General features: G+C 49.1%; 1 protein-coding gene and 1 long non-coding RNA gene across 2 annotated transcripts in view; one reads left to right on the forward strand and one right to left on the reverse strand.

Moving 5' to 3' along the window:
- Positions 1 to 14,494, reverse strand: part of LOC116150832 (uncharacterized) — a 17,993-nt gene continuing 3,499 nt past the window's right edge. Inside the window, exons 4-7 of the long non-coding RNA XR_004134632.2 lie at positions 10,179 to 10,591; positions 9,340 to 9,462; positions 808 to 1,056; positions 1 to 656 (exon numbers count right to left, since the gene is read on the reverse strand). This is a non-coding gene — a long non-coding RNA (uncharacterized LOC116150832). The remainder of the gene's footprint in view (positions 657 to 807; positions 1,057 to 9,339; positions 9,463 to 10,178; positions 10,592 to 14,494) is intronic.
- Positions 7,084 to 14,494, forward strand: part of LOC105104255 (G-protein coupled receptor 143) — a 24,507-nt gene continuing 17,096 nt past the window's right edge. Inside the window, exons 1-4 of the mRNA XM_064482594.1 lie at positions 7,084 to 7,447; positions 10,194 to 10,300; positions 11,241 to 11,335; positions 14,386 to 14,478. Coding sequence (XP_064338664.1) covers positions 7,084 to 7,447; positions 10,194 to 10,300; positions 11,241 to 11,335; positions 14,386 to 14,478 — 659 coding nt within the window. The remainder of the gene's footprint in view (positions 7,448 to 10,193; positions 10,301 to 11,240; positions 11,336 to 14,385; positions 14,479 to 14,494) is intronic.

Below are 14,494 nucleotides of genomic sequence, written 5' to 3' on the forward strand. Positions count from 1 at the left end.
GGGGCCAGCTGTCTGGTTTTGTAAATAAAGCTTTATTGGTACAACGCCACACCCATCTGTTTACCTTCTGCCTGTGGCTGCTCTGGGACCCCCACAGCAGTGCTGGGTGATCGCAACAGACTGTGAGGCTTGCAAAGGCTAAAATATGGAGCCTCTTAATAAGTTGCCTGATCCGTGTCATAGACTAAAGAACTGTCACAGGTTTGAGAGATTGGGGCTGTGGACCGGGTTTACTCGAGACGTTCAACCATGAGCAATGCAGACTCAAAGACTTGGGGGGAAGAGCTATCATGTTTAAACCATCAGGTCCCCCCTCCCCAGGAATGAAGGACCCACACTTTCTCCGTGAGTGCCTTTCAGTCCCTCTGATACTGAGCTGTCGTCTGGTGCGTGTACCAGACAAACATTTCTGTGGTGCGCACGGCCAGCTGCACGCCAGCTTGTGTTACGCACCGCCACGTGGTAGTTCTCACCGCAAGCCAAGCCCTTGAGGTTACTGTGGATTTCCTGTTCCCTGCTCAGGGCCCCTGAAGTACCCATGAAGCAGTCACTTCAAAATCAACCGAAGTCTGTGGTTAACGAGTGGATTTAGTCCTTTTTGTGAGGTATCTGAGACTGGACAGTCTGGTATGCGTGGGGACTCCAGAGGATACAGCCTGCCCAGAAATAATCATTCCATTTCACTGTATTAGTATAGTGTGCACAAAAAGAAACATAATATGTAAACAAAGCTTGAAACACGTAACATGTATACATGCCTGTCCATCTGTTCGCCTCACCCCGCCCCCCACATACACACTCACTCACTTCCTTGAAAGAGCAAGGATGGCATCAAATTCAACTTGCTGCCTCCAGCTTCTCAAAAGTGTTGCTTCCAGGTGGTGTGTGGCGAAAGTGCTTTCCTCGGTCTGACCAGGTTGTAGACACGTTGACAGGGAAATGAGCCCCCAGTTCCCCTCCGGCGCTTACAGTGTAATCCTCCTGGGTTTGATTCTCTCTGCCACCTCCGTGACCCTGGACAAGTTTCCTCGCCTCTTCTGGTCCCTTATGCATAAACTAGAGATAAAAAGATGGGTGGATGGGAGTATTAAGCATGACTTCAAGTATCTAATGCTGCCAACGCATGGAAGGCAGTGGGGTAATAATATTCAGATTAATTTAGTTTCCTCCTTCTTCTCAGAACACAAACCCCGCCCTCTCCTTCCCTCTTCTGGTCTCACCTCTTCCCAGGCTGAGACCACATAGCTGACAGACTCACTCTCTGACCACTGCAGAGATGAAGTCGTACTTTTCCGCATTATTTTTCAACCCATCAGTTTCTGTTGCTTCTTCAGAGGAGAGGACGAGATTCCTTCAGAAGCCAAGACTCTCGTGTTTTGTTCGGGGAGGTCGATCCCCGACAAAAACCACAAATCAGACTCTCGGGGTTCTAAGCCCCGGTTCAAACCCCATTCATCATGTGAAATATTTGCAGAGCTGCTGAATTCTCCAGGGGACAGAAACGGGGCCCAATGCCAAGATACAAGCCACAGCAAAACGTTTTATCCTCTTAAAGCCCTGTAACTAACCTGGAGTAGTTCTGTCCACTCCACAGGGTAAAACCCAGCAAATTCAATTCTGAAAAGAGAGGACAGCAGATGTTTTCTGTACTCCAGCCGTGTCAGCCTTGCACCCCATTAACATACTCACTCACCCCCAACATGCAGCCTGGGACCACCTCAGGTGGCAGGAACTCACTACGCCAGTGATCTCAGGAAGCCTGGGGGGCCAGACGTGCCTGGGAGTTTAAGTGCCCACCCCAGAGGCAGCCCTTCCTGGCTGACGGACAGGGGTGGACACTGCAGCTCCCTCGCCCCAGCACACAACCTTGAGAGCAGCTGTGGTGGACAGACCCTAAGATGCGTCCTCCATGAGCCCCACCTGCTGGAGTTCTCTCTCTGTGTATCCCCTTCCACTGCTTGTGGGCAGGACCTGTGACTCGCCTCTAACCAAAAGGATGCGGCAAAGGTGATGAGTTACCAGTCCAGTGATTAGGTTACAAAGATTGGGACGTCTGTCTTTGCAGCAGAATCCTTCCTGCTGGCTTTAATGAACTGAGCCGTATGCTGTAAGCTGCCCTGTGGGGAGGACCAGGTGGCAAGGAACGCAAGGTGGCCTCTGGCCAATAGCCTGTGAAGAACGGAAACTCACCAATAAACGTCTAAGTTTAGAAGTGAATCCTTCCTCACTCACACCCTCAGATGAGACCCAGCCCTGGTCAACATCTTAACTGCAGCCATTGAGAGACCCTGCGATGGGAGACTCAGCCAAAGGGTGCCTGGACTCCCGAGCCACCGTAACTGTGAGAAAATAAAGTGTGATTTCTAGTCTGGCATGTCAGGAGTTAGCACTCACCACTTCATCCTAACAAGTAAAAAGTGGAAGAAGCTGAAAAGTCAACAATTCTTCTTAGATCCGTCAGGGAAGTGAGGTCACAGCACAAGCCATTGTCCCCCAAATTGAAGAGACAGTCAGGCAGATGCAGAGAACCACAACTTACAAAATATGTGTGTGTACACTTTTAGAGCCGCTACAAGACAGCAGATGTATGTAAAAGAGTCTGCTTTTAATTGGCTTTGAATGTTTGTCCATTGACCTCAAATACATGGCTGAGCACTGGGTTTCAAAATCACTACATTCCTTTTTTGGGTGCTGGAAATTTTCATTCAGCACAAAACCTTTTTCTCCTTTTTTGTTGCAGGGACCAAATGTCATCATACAGGATATGTCTTCTAAAACAGTGTATAATCAGGTGGGACTGTCTGCGATTCCATAGGTTAGTTGGAGGGTACCAAGATGCTCCCCAGTGCGAAAAGACATTCAGTAGGAGTTTGTCACAGCCCTTGCCTCTTCTTTTGTCTAGGCCAGGGTGAACTCTAATTTTCAACCTGAGAAGATTGCCAGAACATTCTCTCTCTCTCAACACAATGTCGCTTTTGTTGTCTCTCCCCGAGTCCTTATCTGGCCTCTTCCTCTTCCATTTGCTTCCTTTTCTTCCCAGCATCCTGACTTCTGTCCCAAGTAAGTCCCTGGTGGGGGAGGGTACAGCTCAGTAGTAGAGCTCATGCTTAGCATGCACAAGGTCCTGGTTCAATCCCCAGCACCTCCATTAAAAAAACCAAAAAACAAAACACAAAAGCAAAAAACAACCAGGTTAGTCCCTGGGGGGTGGGGCACAAAAAAACAACCAACCAAGTGAGTCCCAAACATCTGTCACTCACCAGGGCCTCCAGACCTAGAGGGAGACATTGCTCACCCCTCCTCACCCCTCCTCCAGCCCTGCGTCTCATCATTTGCTCTTAGAGTGGCTCTTGGGATGCTGATCATCTTCTCTGCATCTCTTTTGAATTAATCCCTCCCCAAGTTTCAGCATGGCCTGGATGTCCCTTTCTTTTTCAGGTTGAGATACAAGTTCTACCACCTTTGCTGTTCAAAGTAGGAACAAAGCAATAGAAATAAAAGCAAAAGTATGTAAATGGGACCTAAGTAAACTCATAAGCTTTTGCACAGCAATGGAAACTATAAACAAAACAAAGAGACACCCTACGGACTGGGAGAAAATATTTGCAAATGATGCGACTGACAAGGGCTTAATTTCCAGAATATACAAACAGCTCATACAACTTAATAACAAAAAAACAAACAACTCAATCCAAATATGGGGAGAAGACCTCAACAAGTATTTCTCTAATGAAGATGTGCAAATGGCCAATAGGCACATGAAAAAATGCTCATGTTAGCAGAGAAATGCAAATCATATCTACAATGAGGTATCACTTCATACCAGTCAGAATGACCATCATTCAAAAGTTCACAAAAGATAAATGCTGGAGAGGGTGTGGAGTAAAGGGAACCCTCCTGCATTGCTGGTGGGAATGTAGTTTGGTGCAGCCACTATGGAAAACAGTGTGGAGATTCCTTAAAAAACTAAAAATTGACTTACCCTATGATCTAGCAATCCCACTCCTGGGCATATATCTGGAGGAAACTCTAATTTAAAAAGATACATGTGCCCCAATGGTTATAGCAGCATTATTTACAATAGCCAAGACATGGAAGCAACCTAAATGTCCATCAACAAATGACTGGATAAAGAAGGTGTGGTGTGTATACACACACACACACACACACACACACACACACAATGGAATACTACTCAGCCATAAAAAAGAATGAAATAATGGCATTTGCAGCAACCTGGATGGACCTAGGGATTGTCATTCTAAGTGAAGTAAGCCAGACAGAGAAAGAAAAATACTATATGATATCACTCATATGTGGAATCTAAAAAACGACACTAATGAACTTATTTACAAAACAGAAACAAACTCACAGACATAGAAAACAAACTCACGGTTATGGGGGGGAAGGGGTGAGAAGGGATAAATTGGGAGCTCGAGATTTGCAGATACACACTACTGTATAAGAAATAGATAAACAGCAAGTTTCTTCTGTATAGCACAGGGAACTATATTCAGTGTCTTATAGTAACCCTATAATGAAAAGAATATGAAAAGGAATATACATATGTACATGCATGACTGAAACATTATGCTGTACACCAGAAATTGACAGATTGTAAACTGACCAAACTGCAATTTTTTTAATTGAAAAAAAAAAAAAAAAGCATTGACCAGCATAATCTGCATCTCCTGGGAGCTTGCTAGAAATGCAGTCTCAGGCCCCACCCCAAACTTCCTGAATCTGAATCTGAATCTGAATCTTCTCAGGGAGAGCTGCTCAGGTGGGACTGGCAGGCTAATTGTGATTTGTGGGCGATGGGGCATTTCCAGGGCACTAAAGTCCTGGTGGCCCAGACTGCGAAAACACAACATGGAATCTAGGTGCTAGACTGGGAGCAAGGAGGGCCGAGGGTGGATGCAAAACTGAACTTCATAGACTTAAAGGCCCCGAGCGTTACTGCACACATACCTCAATGCCCGTGCTCCCCTGACCCTGGCTCGGCAGTCACTGTGTATTTTTCTCATCCGCAGTCCTTCCAAATGTTCCCACCTCCAAGTGTGCATGTGAGTGTGTGTGTGTGTGCACTTTACCTGTTTACTTTTTTGCATACTGTAACTGCACTGTCACAAAAAATTCTGTCATCTCAGTGTTATTTCTCATACTGGTTTCAAGCTGTTTTACTTTAATGACAGTTAATAAATGCAATCTTTTCTGTCCTTCTGCAAGTTTGCTCTGAGACCCATCTGTAGCATAACATCTGAACTGATGGCCCAGGAATCGTCATTTGTAACAATTTCCTCCCCAAGCTAATGCTGACCGCTGATCCCCCTGGAGCCTGTCTCTTGAACACTGGCACCTGAGTCCTTCAGAGCCTGCAGGCTGGCCCGTGGAAAAGCAGAGAGCTGGGGTATGTGTAGCTTGGGCATGAAACAGAGATTGAAATGCAGTGACATTCCTACGCAGACTGGCCACCCGAACCCTTGGCATTACAGTAAACGAACAGATGCTCCTTTTCATTTTTATCTTTTAAAGCACATCCCACCCACTGACCTCCAGAAGCCACTTCTGCTTTCCAAGAGCCAATGAAGGAGTAGATGAACTATTTCAAAGCAGATTGCAAGATATATGCTTTCGAAAGGACGGACAAATTAGCATTTGGGGAGCAGTTCATCGATGTTTTCTACTGTCTTTACAAGCAAGTGTGTAACACCGAGGGCGGTTAAGGTTTTGACAATGCCGGTGTGACGTCTATCCAAGCAGCTGCCCCTACTTACAGGCATGCCTGCCGGATCTTTTTGCAGCGGCGGCGTCTGCAGCTCTTTGTTCAAGGCGCTGCTTCCATCTGGCTGCCTTCCGTGTATGGGTCCCAACAGGAAGCCCAGTCCTGTGATTTTCGAGGAAGAAGGCTTAGGAGCTGAGCCCAAACTCTGCCTTACTTAAAATTGCAAAGCTGGAGGGATGGTGTATATATAGCTCATGAGGTCCTGGGTTCAATCCCCAGTACCTCCATTAAAAAAATAAAAAATTTTAAAAATTGCAAAGCTGGTGGTGGAAATGCAGATGAGCTAGAAGTGTCTGCATGCTTACTATGAGAAGGGGAGGGAAACAGTAGGGATGCCTTACCTTTGGTTGGTTGGGAAAAACCTAGAGAGGGGCGCATTTACTGAGGGGAGAGGCCAAAGGGTGGGCTGCAAATGCGCCTCTTTGGTTTATTGATGATAAATATGATGGAGCCGGGATTTTTCTTTTTTAAAAATAAAGCTTTGGTTAGTAAAGCCATAACCTAGAGGGGGCTCTTTGATTTTCAACCTTGAAGAGCTTTTTTCAGAAAAACTTTACTCAGTATATTATCTTTAGTACTGATACCATTTTGAAATTTGCATGCATATAGAATAAAGTGTGGTTTTCAACGTATAATGAAATTCATAGAAAAACTGAAGCAGTTAAGAAAATCTGAATAAACTTGAACTTTTTTTCTAAACAGAATTACTCTTGAAAGCTAATTTACAACGCCCAAAACAACCCTACACCTGAAAGGTATAAAATGTGTGTGCGCGTGCGCGCGCGCGCGCGCCGGGTTAGGCAAAGCAGTTCCTCTTTTCTTTAAGATTTACGTGTTGGTTTTAAAAGGAAAATCCTAGCGCTGTGGGATTGTTTCCGTGGGGAAGAGGGACCGTAAAGAAAAGCACTGCCTTAATGCCAGTCACAGCAGCCACTGTTTATGAGTCTGTAACGAATCAAAATTAGGAATGTAGGAATCCCAAACGGGGAAGATCTGGCCCGAGGCGCGCTGCCTGGTAAAATCCGTTAAGACGAGGTGGTAGGACTGGGCGCTCTGGATTCCGGAGATTTAAGCCCCGGTTAGGCTGCGTGCAAGGGCAGAGAGCGAGCGGACTTCTCCCACCTGGCGCCCTCCTCCCCCTCGGCCCTCCGCCTCCTCTCGCCACGTCCCCCCCTCCTGACCAAGCATCACCCTCGTGAGGCCTCGCGGCGTTCGCGGAGGCGCACAGCCCCCACCCCGCCCGGCGCCTTTTCTGCCAGCGCGGGGGGCTGGGGCGGGGATGGGGAGGCCCAGGGCACATGACGCCCCCATCCCCCGGCGCGCCCAGCAAGCACATGACCCAGGCGGGCCGGCGGGGTCCCGGCAGACCCGAGCCGCGTCCCCGAGCCCGGGCCATGGCCTCCCCGCGCCTGGGGACCTTCTGCTGCCCAACGCGGGACGCCGCCACGCAGCTCGTGCTGAGCTTCCAGCCGCGGGCCTTCCACGCGCTGTGCCTGGGCAGCGGCGCGCTCCGCCTGGCGCTCGGCCTCCTGCAGCTGCTGCCCGGGCGCCGGCCCGCGGGCCCCGGGGTCCTCTCGGCCTCCCCGCCGGCCGCGGCCCGCGCCCCCGCCTCCGTCCGCATCCTGCGCGCGGCCATCGCCTGCGACGTGCTCGGCTGCCTGGGTAAGGGCGCGCGGCCGGCGGGTGGGCACCCGCCCCGAGCCCGGGCGAGGGCGCGCGGCCCGGGGCTGCTACCTGCCGGGGGCGCGGAGGAGTGCGCGGCTGGGACCCGGCCCCGGCGCGGGGGGACGCGCGGCCCGCGAGGCGGGACGACTGAGCCGGAGGCGGCTCCCCAGGGACCGGACGGGGCGGCCAGGGGACTCAGGGGACTCTGCAAGCTGGATGGTCGGTAAAAGGTGGCTCAGGGGACCCCCTTTTTTTTTTCTTCCTTTTCTAAACCAACTTAATGTGTTACTGCAAGCTTACCAGGGAAACTAGACAGCGCTGTTAAGGAAAACCCAGAAAACAGAATGCATCCTTAATTGTTACACCAGTGAGAGACTAGCAGTTCTTATTCTGTGTACACACACACACACACACACACACACACACACACACACACACACACATCATTTCCAATGTGAGCAGAATCAGGAAGAAAACTTTATATACGTCTATATCTGTATCTCCTTTATATATATATAATAAATCTATATTATATATATAAATAAATATATAAGTATATATAATATATAAAATATATTTAATAAAATTTTATCTATCCATCATCTACCATCTGTGTATCCATCCATCCATCCATCCATGCAAGTTTGAGTTTTATTCCACAGGCAGGCAAACTGCAGTTTAGGCCAAATACTGCCTGCTGCCTCTTTTCTATGGCGCATGAACTAAGACTGTTTTTAAGTTTTAAAGTGTTTCTTAAAAATCTAAAGAAAAAGACTGTTTCCTGACATGGAGATATTCCATGACATTTAAATGCCAGCGTCCGTAAGTGCAGTTTCATGGGAACACAGCCAGGCCCTGCGCTTGTGTGTCGTCTCGGCCAACTCTGCCCTACGAGGGCAGGGGGGTGTGTTGAACAGGGAAAGTATGGCTCATAAAGCCTGAAATATTTTCTCTCTGGCCCTTGACAGAAGCTTGGCTGACCCCTGCTTTCACCTCTAGCGTGGCATGTTTTTATAGGCCTCTAAGCTCCATATTGCTGAGCATTATAACTTTTTATTTTGGAAAATTTCCAACATCTACAAATGTAGAGACCATATGATGTGTCCCTTGTACCCAGTTTCATCTACATCCCATCCCCTCATCCCAGTCTCCACTGGATTAATTTGAAGCAAATCCCAGAGTTTATATCCTTTCATCCATACAGATACATATGAGTGAAGAAGATAAGAATTTTAAAAATATATATATCACGGCAGTGTCATTAGCATCTTAAAATAATGAAAACCAACTCCTTAATATCATTGGCATATGTTCAGTTGTCTCACAAATGCTAATTTACAGTTGGTTTGTTCCACTGCTGGTGGCATTTGCAGTGCCCTCCACCTCCACGCCCTGAGGGGTGGCGGCAGCTTTTACCTCCCCCCCCCGGGGGGGCAGATGTCTGGGCACTGGTGGCTGTGTGTCCCAGGGCCTGGTTCTCCCGCTCCAGCTCGTGCGATTGGAGGCACTGAGGACTCATGACTTCAGGTAAATGCTGTGGAACCTCTGCTCACTGTCTCAGACTTGAGTGAGACAGGACACAATAGTGCCTTCCTATTAGGGCTAAAATCAATTTGGGGCATGACAATTCCATAGAAAACTGGTTTCTTCCTGATTCTGCTAAAAAGCAGTTTGGAAACGCACCTTCACAGTAATTTAATTTCTGTCACTTGAATATCTGGAAGTAGAGATGTACCCAAAGATCTTTTGAGGGCCAGTGAAATAATACCTGGATGTCCTCCGGCCTTTAGAAGGGAGGACGGCATTGTGGGCAAAGGAGCAGAAGCCGGAGTCAGGGGAGGCCTGGTGACCAGACTCCTCACTGGAAAATAAGAAATACGGATGCCTACCTCTTAGGGCGTGGGTCTTGTTGTTTTTTGTTTTGTTTTTTTTCGGTTTCACTGGGCTGTAACTGACTCACAGCACTGTGTAAGTTGAAGACAGACAGCATCATGACTTGTTTTACGTTTATCCTGAAATGATGACCACAATAAATTTAGTTAACATCCATCACCTCACTTAGAAATAAAAAAAAAAAAAATTCGGTATTTCTTGAGCTCACATCAGTGCTGTATCCTGAAAACGACCAATCACTCACTGTGCCGAAGAAAAGCAGCACGCCACAGAGTGTGCGCTTAAACAGCGGGTATCACCTTACCCAGCAGAGACCCCTCATATGGACCGAAAGTGTGTGTACTGTTTAGAGGAGAATTCGATATTTGGGTCAAATAGCCAGGAGAACTCACAATTCATAAAGGTCAAAATCAAATTATCCAGAGCTAATTTGTGAAAATCTTAAATGTGTTTTTTTAAAGAATGAAAGAACTGTTTAAACTTCAGAATTGTGCTTTTTCAGTTCTTTTTTATGTGAGGAATATTTCACTTGGACGAGAAATACAGATTGTTATTGACATAATCATTTCTTAGTGCCAAGTAAACGAACAAAAAAAGTTAGGGCTAATGCTGGTTTCAGTTGAAATCAGAGTGCCTGGGATTGCTCCATTACCATAATAGTTATTTTCTGAGTCTTGTTTTTTCTGTCTGTCTGCACACACCAATGTGTGTGTTTATTTCCTTGCTCCCTACCTCACTTCTTTCTCTCTCCTTCCTATCCACCCATCCATCCATCCTTTTTACAGAGCAGCAAGTCAGCTTTAGATTTGAAATGGAACCACATTCAAAGAATTACCTGATTCTCCCTTAGGTATCATAGTCCGGTCCACGGTGTGGTTAGGATTCCCGAGCTTCGTGGACATCTCAGCTGTGAATGGGACTGACATGTGGCCCACCGCCTTCTGTGTGGGGAGTGCAGTAAGTGTGCCTCCCCTCATCTCTCCACTGCCCTTTGCTCCTGCCAGGCTGTGTCCTCAAAGTGTGGTCCCCACCCTGCCACCAACCCACTGCAGTTTAGAAACACAGATGCTCCGAGCTCCCCATCCCCACCCCCTGACCAGGAATCGGAGGGGGGTGGGCACCTGTGATTTAACAAACCCTCCAGGGGCTCTGACGCACACTCAGGTATGAGAACTGCTGTGTTAGTGTGCCCCCGTCCTTAAACACACATGCAATCCTTACCTTAGATCCAGCCACAATCAAAACCAGCTGGCCAAGAAAGAAAAAGAAAAAAGAATGTTATTGATTTATTGGATGTATTTTACTTTAACAAAGGATATATTTAAATACATCTGTTTGATGGACATATTGCTCTGTCTGCAAAGTCAGTGCTTCAGTGAGTGACCTCAGAGGGCACTGAATGCTGCACTGACCCCACCGTCTGTGGCAGCATTGTCAGCGTCTCTCCCTCTCGTTGCTTCCCAGCTGCATCCCGGTGGAATATCCGTCCCAGTATAAGTCTTGTTCCGTCTCTAACATCCGGAGCCCCTGCCTTCCCCTTCTGGGAAGGTCCTTCCTGCCCATCCTCCTTTGTTCTCGGCAAAAGAGCTTCTCATTCAAAGACCCCGTGAGCCTTGAGGTCATGCCACACATCTGAGTCCTTACCTTCCTGCCTACAAGGGTACCACAGGGAGAGTGCGCTGGACCAGTCCAGCTGAGCAGGCCGGGGACAAACGCACACGCCCGTCCCTGGCGACACCCCACCCTGGTTTCCAAGACGGTCCACGTGTCTCCGGAGGGCTATCATGTGCTGCCTCTTGACGTCAGAGGAAGTGGGCGTCTGCCAGCTCATTTCATGGTGGGGGTAGTCGGGAGCCTGACTCCAGGAGCTTTGATGCCCCCTCCCCCCCGGTTACAGATGTGGATCCAGCTGCTGTACAGTGCTTGCTTCTGGTGGCTGTTTTGCTATGCGGTTGACGCCTATCTGGTGATCCGGAGATCCGCTGGACTGAGGTATTCAGAGGAAGCAAGCCTGGCTTCTGACCCGGTTTGTTGCCTGAGGGAAGGTTGGAGAGACCTCTGAGTGCTCCAGAATGTCTTAGTTTCTGTATGACAGGCATAGCCCATCAGAACCTTTCAGCCAGCCCCTCTGCTGAGGAACATCTGTCGCAGCTCATTTTTATAAAAGGCAGGAGGCAGAACTGAAATATCAAGGATGTTAAAACCCTGAAAACAAGTAACTCAATAGATTAAATATTTAGAACTGGACAAATCTTGAAAAAGAATTGACATGAATGTAAACATTTGTGACGGCATCTAAAGATTTGGGGATAAAAATTCTTGGAAATATGTATTGATACTTTATGCCCAAGAATGCAGGAGGTGCGGTGGCTGCCAGGGAGGAACTCCACAGCGGTTGGTGCCTTGGCCTTGGTGGGTTCGAATCCCTGCCCTGTCACTCACCTGGTTGTGAAAATTTTCTAGGGAAGATAGTCAGGGTCAAAGGCAGCCAAACAGGTGTACCAGTGAGAATTAGTTTCGCCTATGTAAAACACATAAAATAATAGTGACTTAAGATAGGAGTTTCTCTTTCATGCTAAAGGAGGCCAGAGGTAGGCAACCTAGGGCTCTTCTGATGGACATCAGGGACCCAAGCTCCATCTCTCTTTCTGCTGCACCATCCTATTATGTGTCTTCCATCCTCAAGGTGTCATGAACCATTATAGCTGCTGGAGCTCCAGTCATCAAATCTGCATTCCAGACAGCAGGAAGGAGGAATGGGGCAATACAAAAGGGGCCTGTTTTCCCTTGAGCCAGCTCTCTTTTAAGCAGCCTTCCTGGGAGTTTCACACAGCAATTACATTTTTGTATTATTGGCCAGAACTTAGTTTCATGGCCACACTTCGCTGTAGGGGGAGGCAGGAAGTAGAGTTGATTCGCCAAGCATGCTGCTGTTGTGCATGGCATCCAGGTTATGTCACTTAGGAAAAAAGGGAGAATGACTTTGGGTAGGCAGCGAGCAGCATGAGAAGACCTTGTCCCTGAAGCCGAGTGCAAGTATGATGGTTCCCTTACTCAGTTTGGGGGGATCGGAGCTATGGCACAGAGGTGTCATGGACCACCATTTAGTTGCAAAGATGAGGAACCCTGCAGCACTGAAAGGAAGCAGAAGAGTATGCTTCCTGCTGTCATAGGAGGATGTATGATTTACTTCCATCCAGGGGACACTGGGGTTGGACAGGACAGTCTGACAGCTGTCTGGACCCAGAGGACAGACAGAGCTCTGAGAAGCCAGGACAGGCAATCAGGAAGCCCTGCTCACACCCAGGGGAGTGTCTGGATTCATCTTGGAGCTCAGTGTTAGGGTAGGCAGATGTTGGGGATGTGCCAACACTACAGGATGCCAGGCTTCCAAGGACCCACCCATCAAACAGGACGCAAATGTCCAAGGATGCAAAACATCCAGGCGCCTCCCAAGGACAAGCGCCACGGCAAGTTTCCAGCGCTGGGAAGACTGAGGCCCAGGCTTTGTGGAGCCGGACGCTGGGCTGGCCTGGCCATGACCTTGGCCGTGCTCTCCCACCTCAGGAGACGAGGCCACGGGCTCTATCCAGCCCAGGCTTGCAGTCTGGAATGCAGGGATTCCGCACCCTTCCACACCCTCCCACACCCTTTCAGCCTCTGCAGGAAGCTGCTCCTGGGTTTTCTGAGTGTCCTGCAAAGCCTCTGCCTTCTGGGCAAGACAGCCCTGTGTGCTCTCATACCTGGAGGGGCAGGGAGGGCTGCTCGGACCCAGAGATGATGGGGGGGGCAGAACACAGAGCTGCTCCTTGGGGCCGCCCACAGAGCCGGCTGTAAAGCTTTCTCCTCCCTGGAGCTCCCTCCTCATGAGCTGCCTCTCTTTACTCTCTTGTCTCCTTGGAGAGGGGTCCTTCGCCCAGAGCTCTGACTAATCCCTCGGTCCATGCAGCTGATCTTCAGGGGTAAAATCCTGCTGAGTTGGGGTTGCACCCAGGTGTCCGGCAGAGCTTTGAGTGACCGCAGGCACCTCTGAAGGAGCCTGATCCCCGTCTTGTTGTACAGAAGAGGCAGACTGACCGCTGTGTCTGAAGGGCCAGAGCCCTGCACGTGGTCCCAGCATCTGTCTTCCTGGCCCCACCTGCCAGGCTGACTGCTCCTAATCCTTGCGGGGTGGGGCGTGTGGGAGTGCAGACATCCATGATGGAGATGTTAACTCTGCAGGGAGTAGAGGGGTAGGTGGGGAGAGGGGAGGCCCCATAGGAAACCCCCCTGCTCTCCTGGAACATGGAGTAACCACCCAGTTCTTAGAGACCTTCTTCCTGGTTTGGACTGAGCACTGAGACACTTGCATACTGGGTACAGAGGTGACTTCGGGAAGGATTGGAGCCAGGAGCTCCTTGCTTACCAGGGGAGCTGGGCACTGAGGAGGAATCATGAGGTACCTGTGCCTCGCTCCTCCCCATCGGGAAAGCCTTAGGTTCAGTGAAAGAAGCCAGATGCAAAAGGCCACCAAGAGCAGGACTCCATTCGGAGGAAATGTGCAGAATAGGCGAAGCCATAGAGACGGACTGCAGATTAGTGGTTCCCAGAGGCTGAGAGAGGAGTAACGGGAAAGACTGCTTGATGGGTGCCCAGTCTCCTTTTGGGGGTGATGACAATGTTCTGGAACTGGAGAGAGGTGCTGGATGCCTAACACTGTGGATGTCCTAAATGCCACTGAGCGGTTCACTTTAAAATGCCTAGTTTTATTGTTTATATGTAGAATCTTAAAAAAGAGAAAAGGGGACACAAATGAACTACTTTTTATAACAGATGATTGATTTCTTGAACACGTGTGAGCACATTTGACTGTCCTTTATGATTGGGGGAAAAATGGCTAGTTTTATGATCCACGAATTTCACCTCGATTAAAAGCAAACAAACTCAAGAGGCAAAACAAGGCAGCGGTTTGCCGAGGGTTTGCAGTGTGCGGTTCCCGGCTCCCGCGCGGCGCGGGGTGGGCCCGCACTTCGGCGGCTGGAGCTGCGGCCCTCTCCCGACAGCACCGTCCTGCTGTACCACCTGATGGCCTGGGGCCTGGCCGCGCTGCTGTGCGTGGAGGGGGCGCTGATGCTCTACCACCCTTCCGTCGCCAGGTAAGCCGCCCCCGCG

The sequence above is a fragment of the Camelus dromedarius genome, chromosome X, assembly GCF_036321535.1.
Source record: "Camelus dromedarius isolate mCamDro1 chromosome X, mCamDro1.pat, whole genome shotgun sequence".
Classification (NCBI taxonomy): Eukaryota; Metazoa; Chordata; class Mammalia; order Artiodactyla; family Camelidae; genus Camelus; species Camelus dromedarius.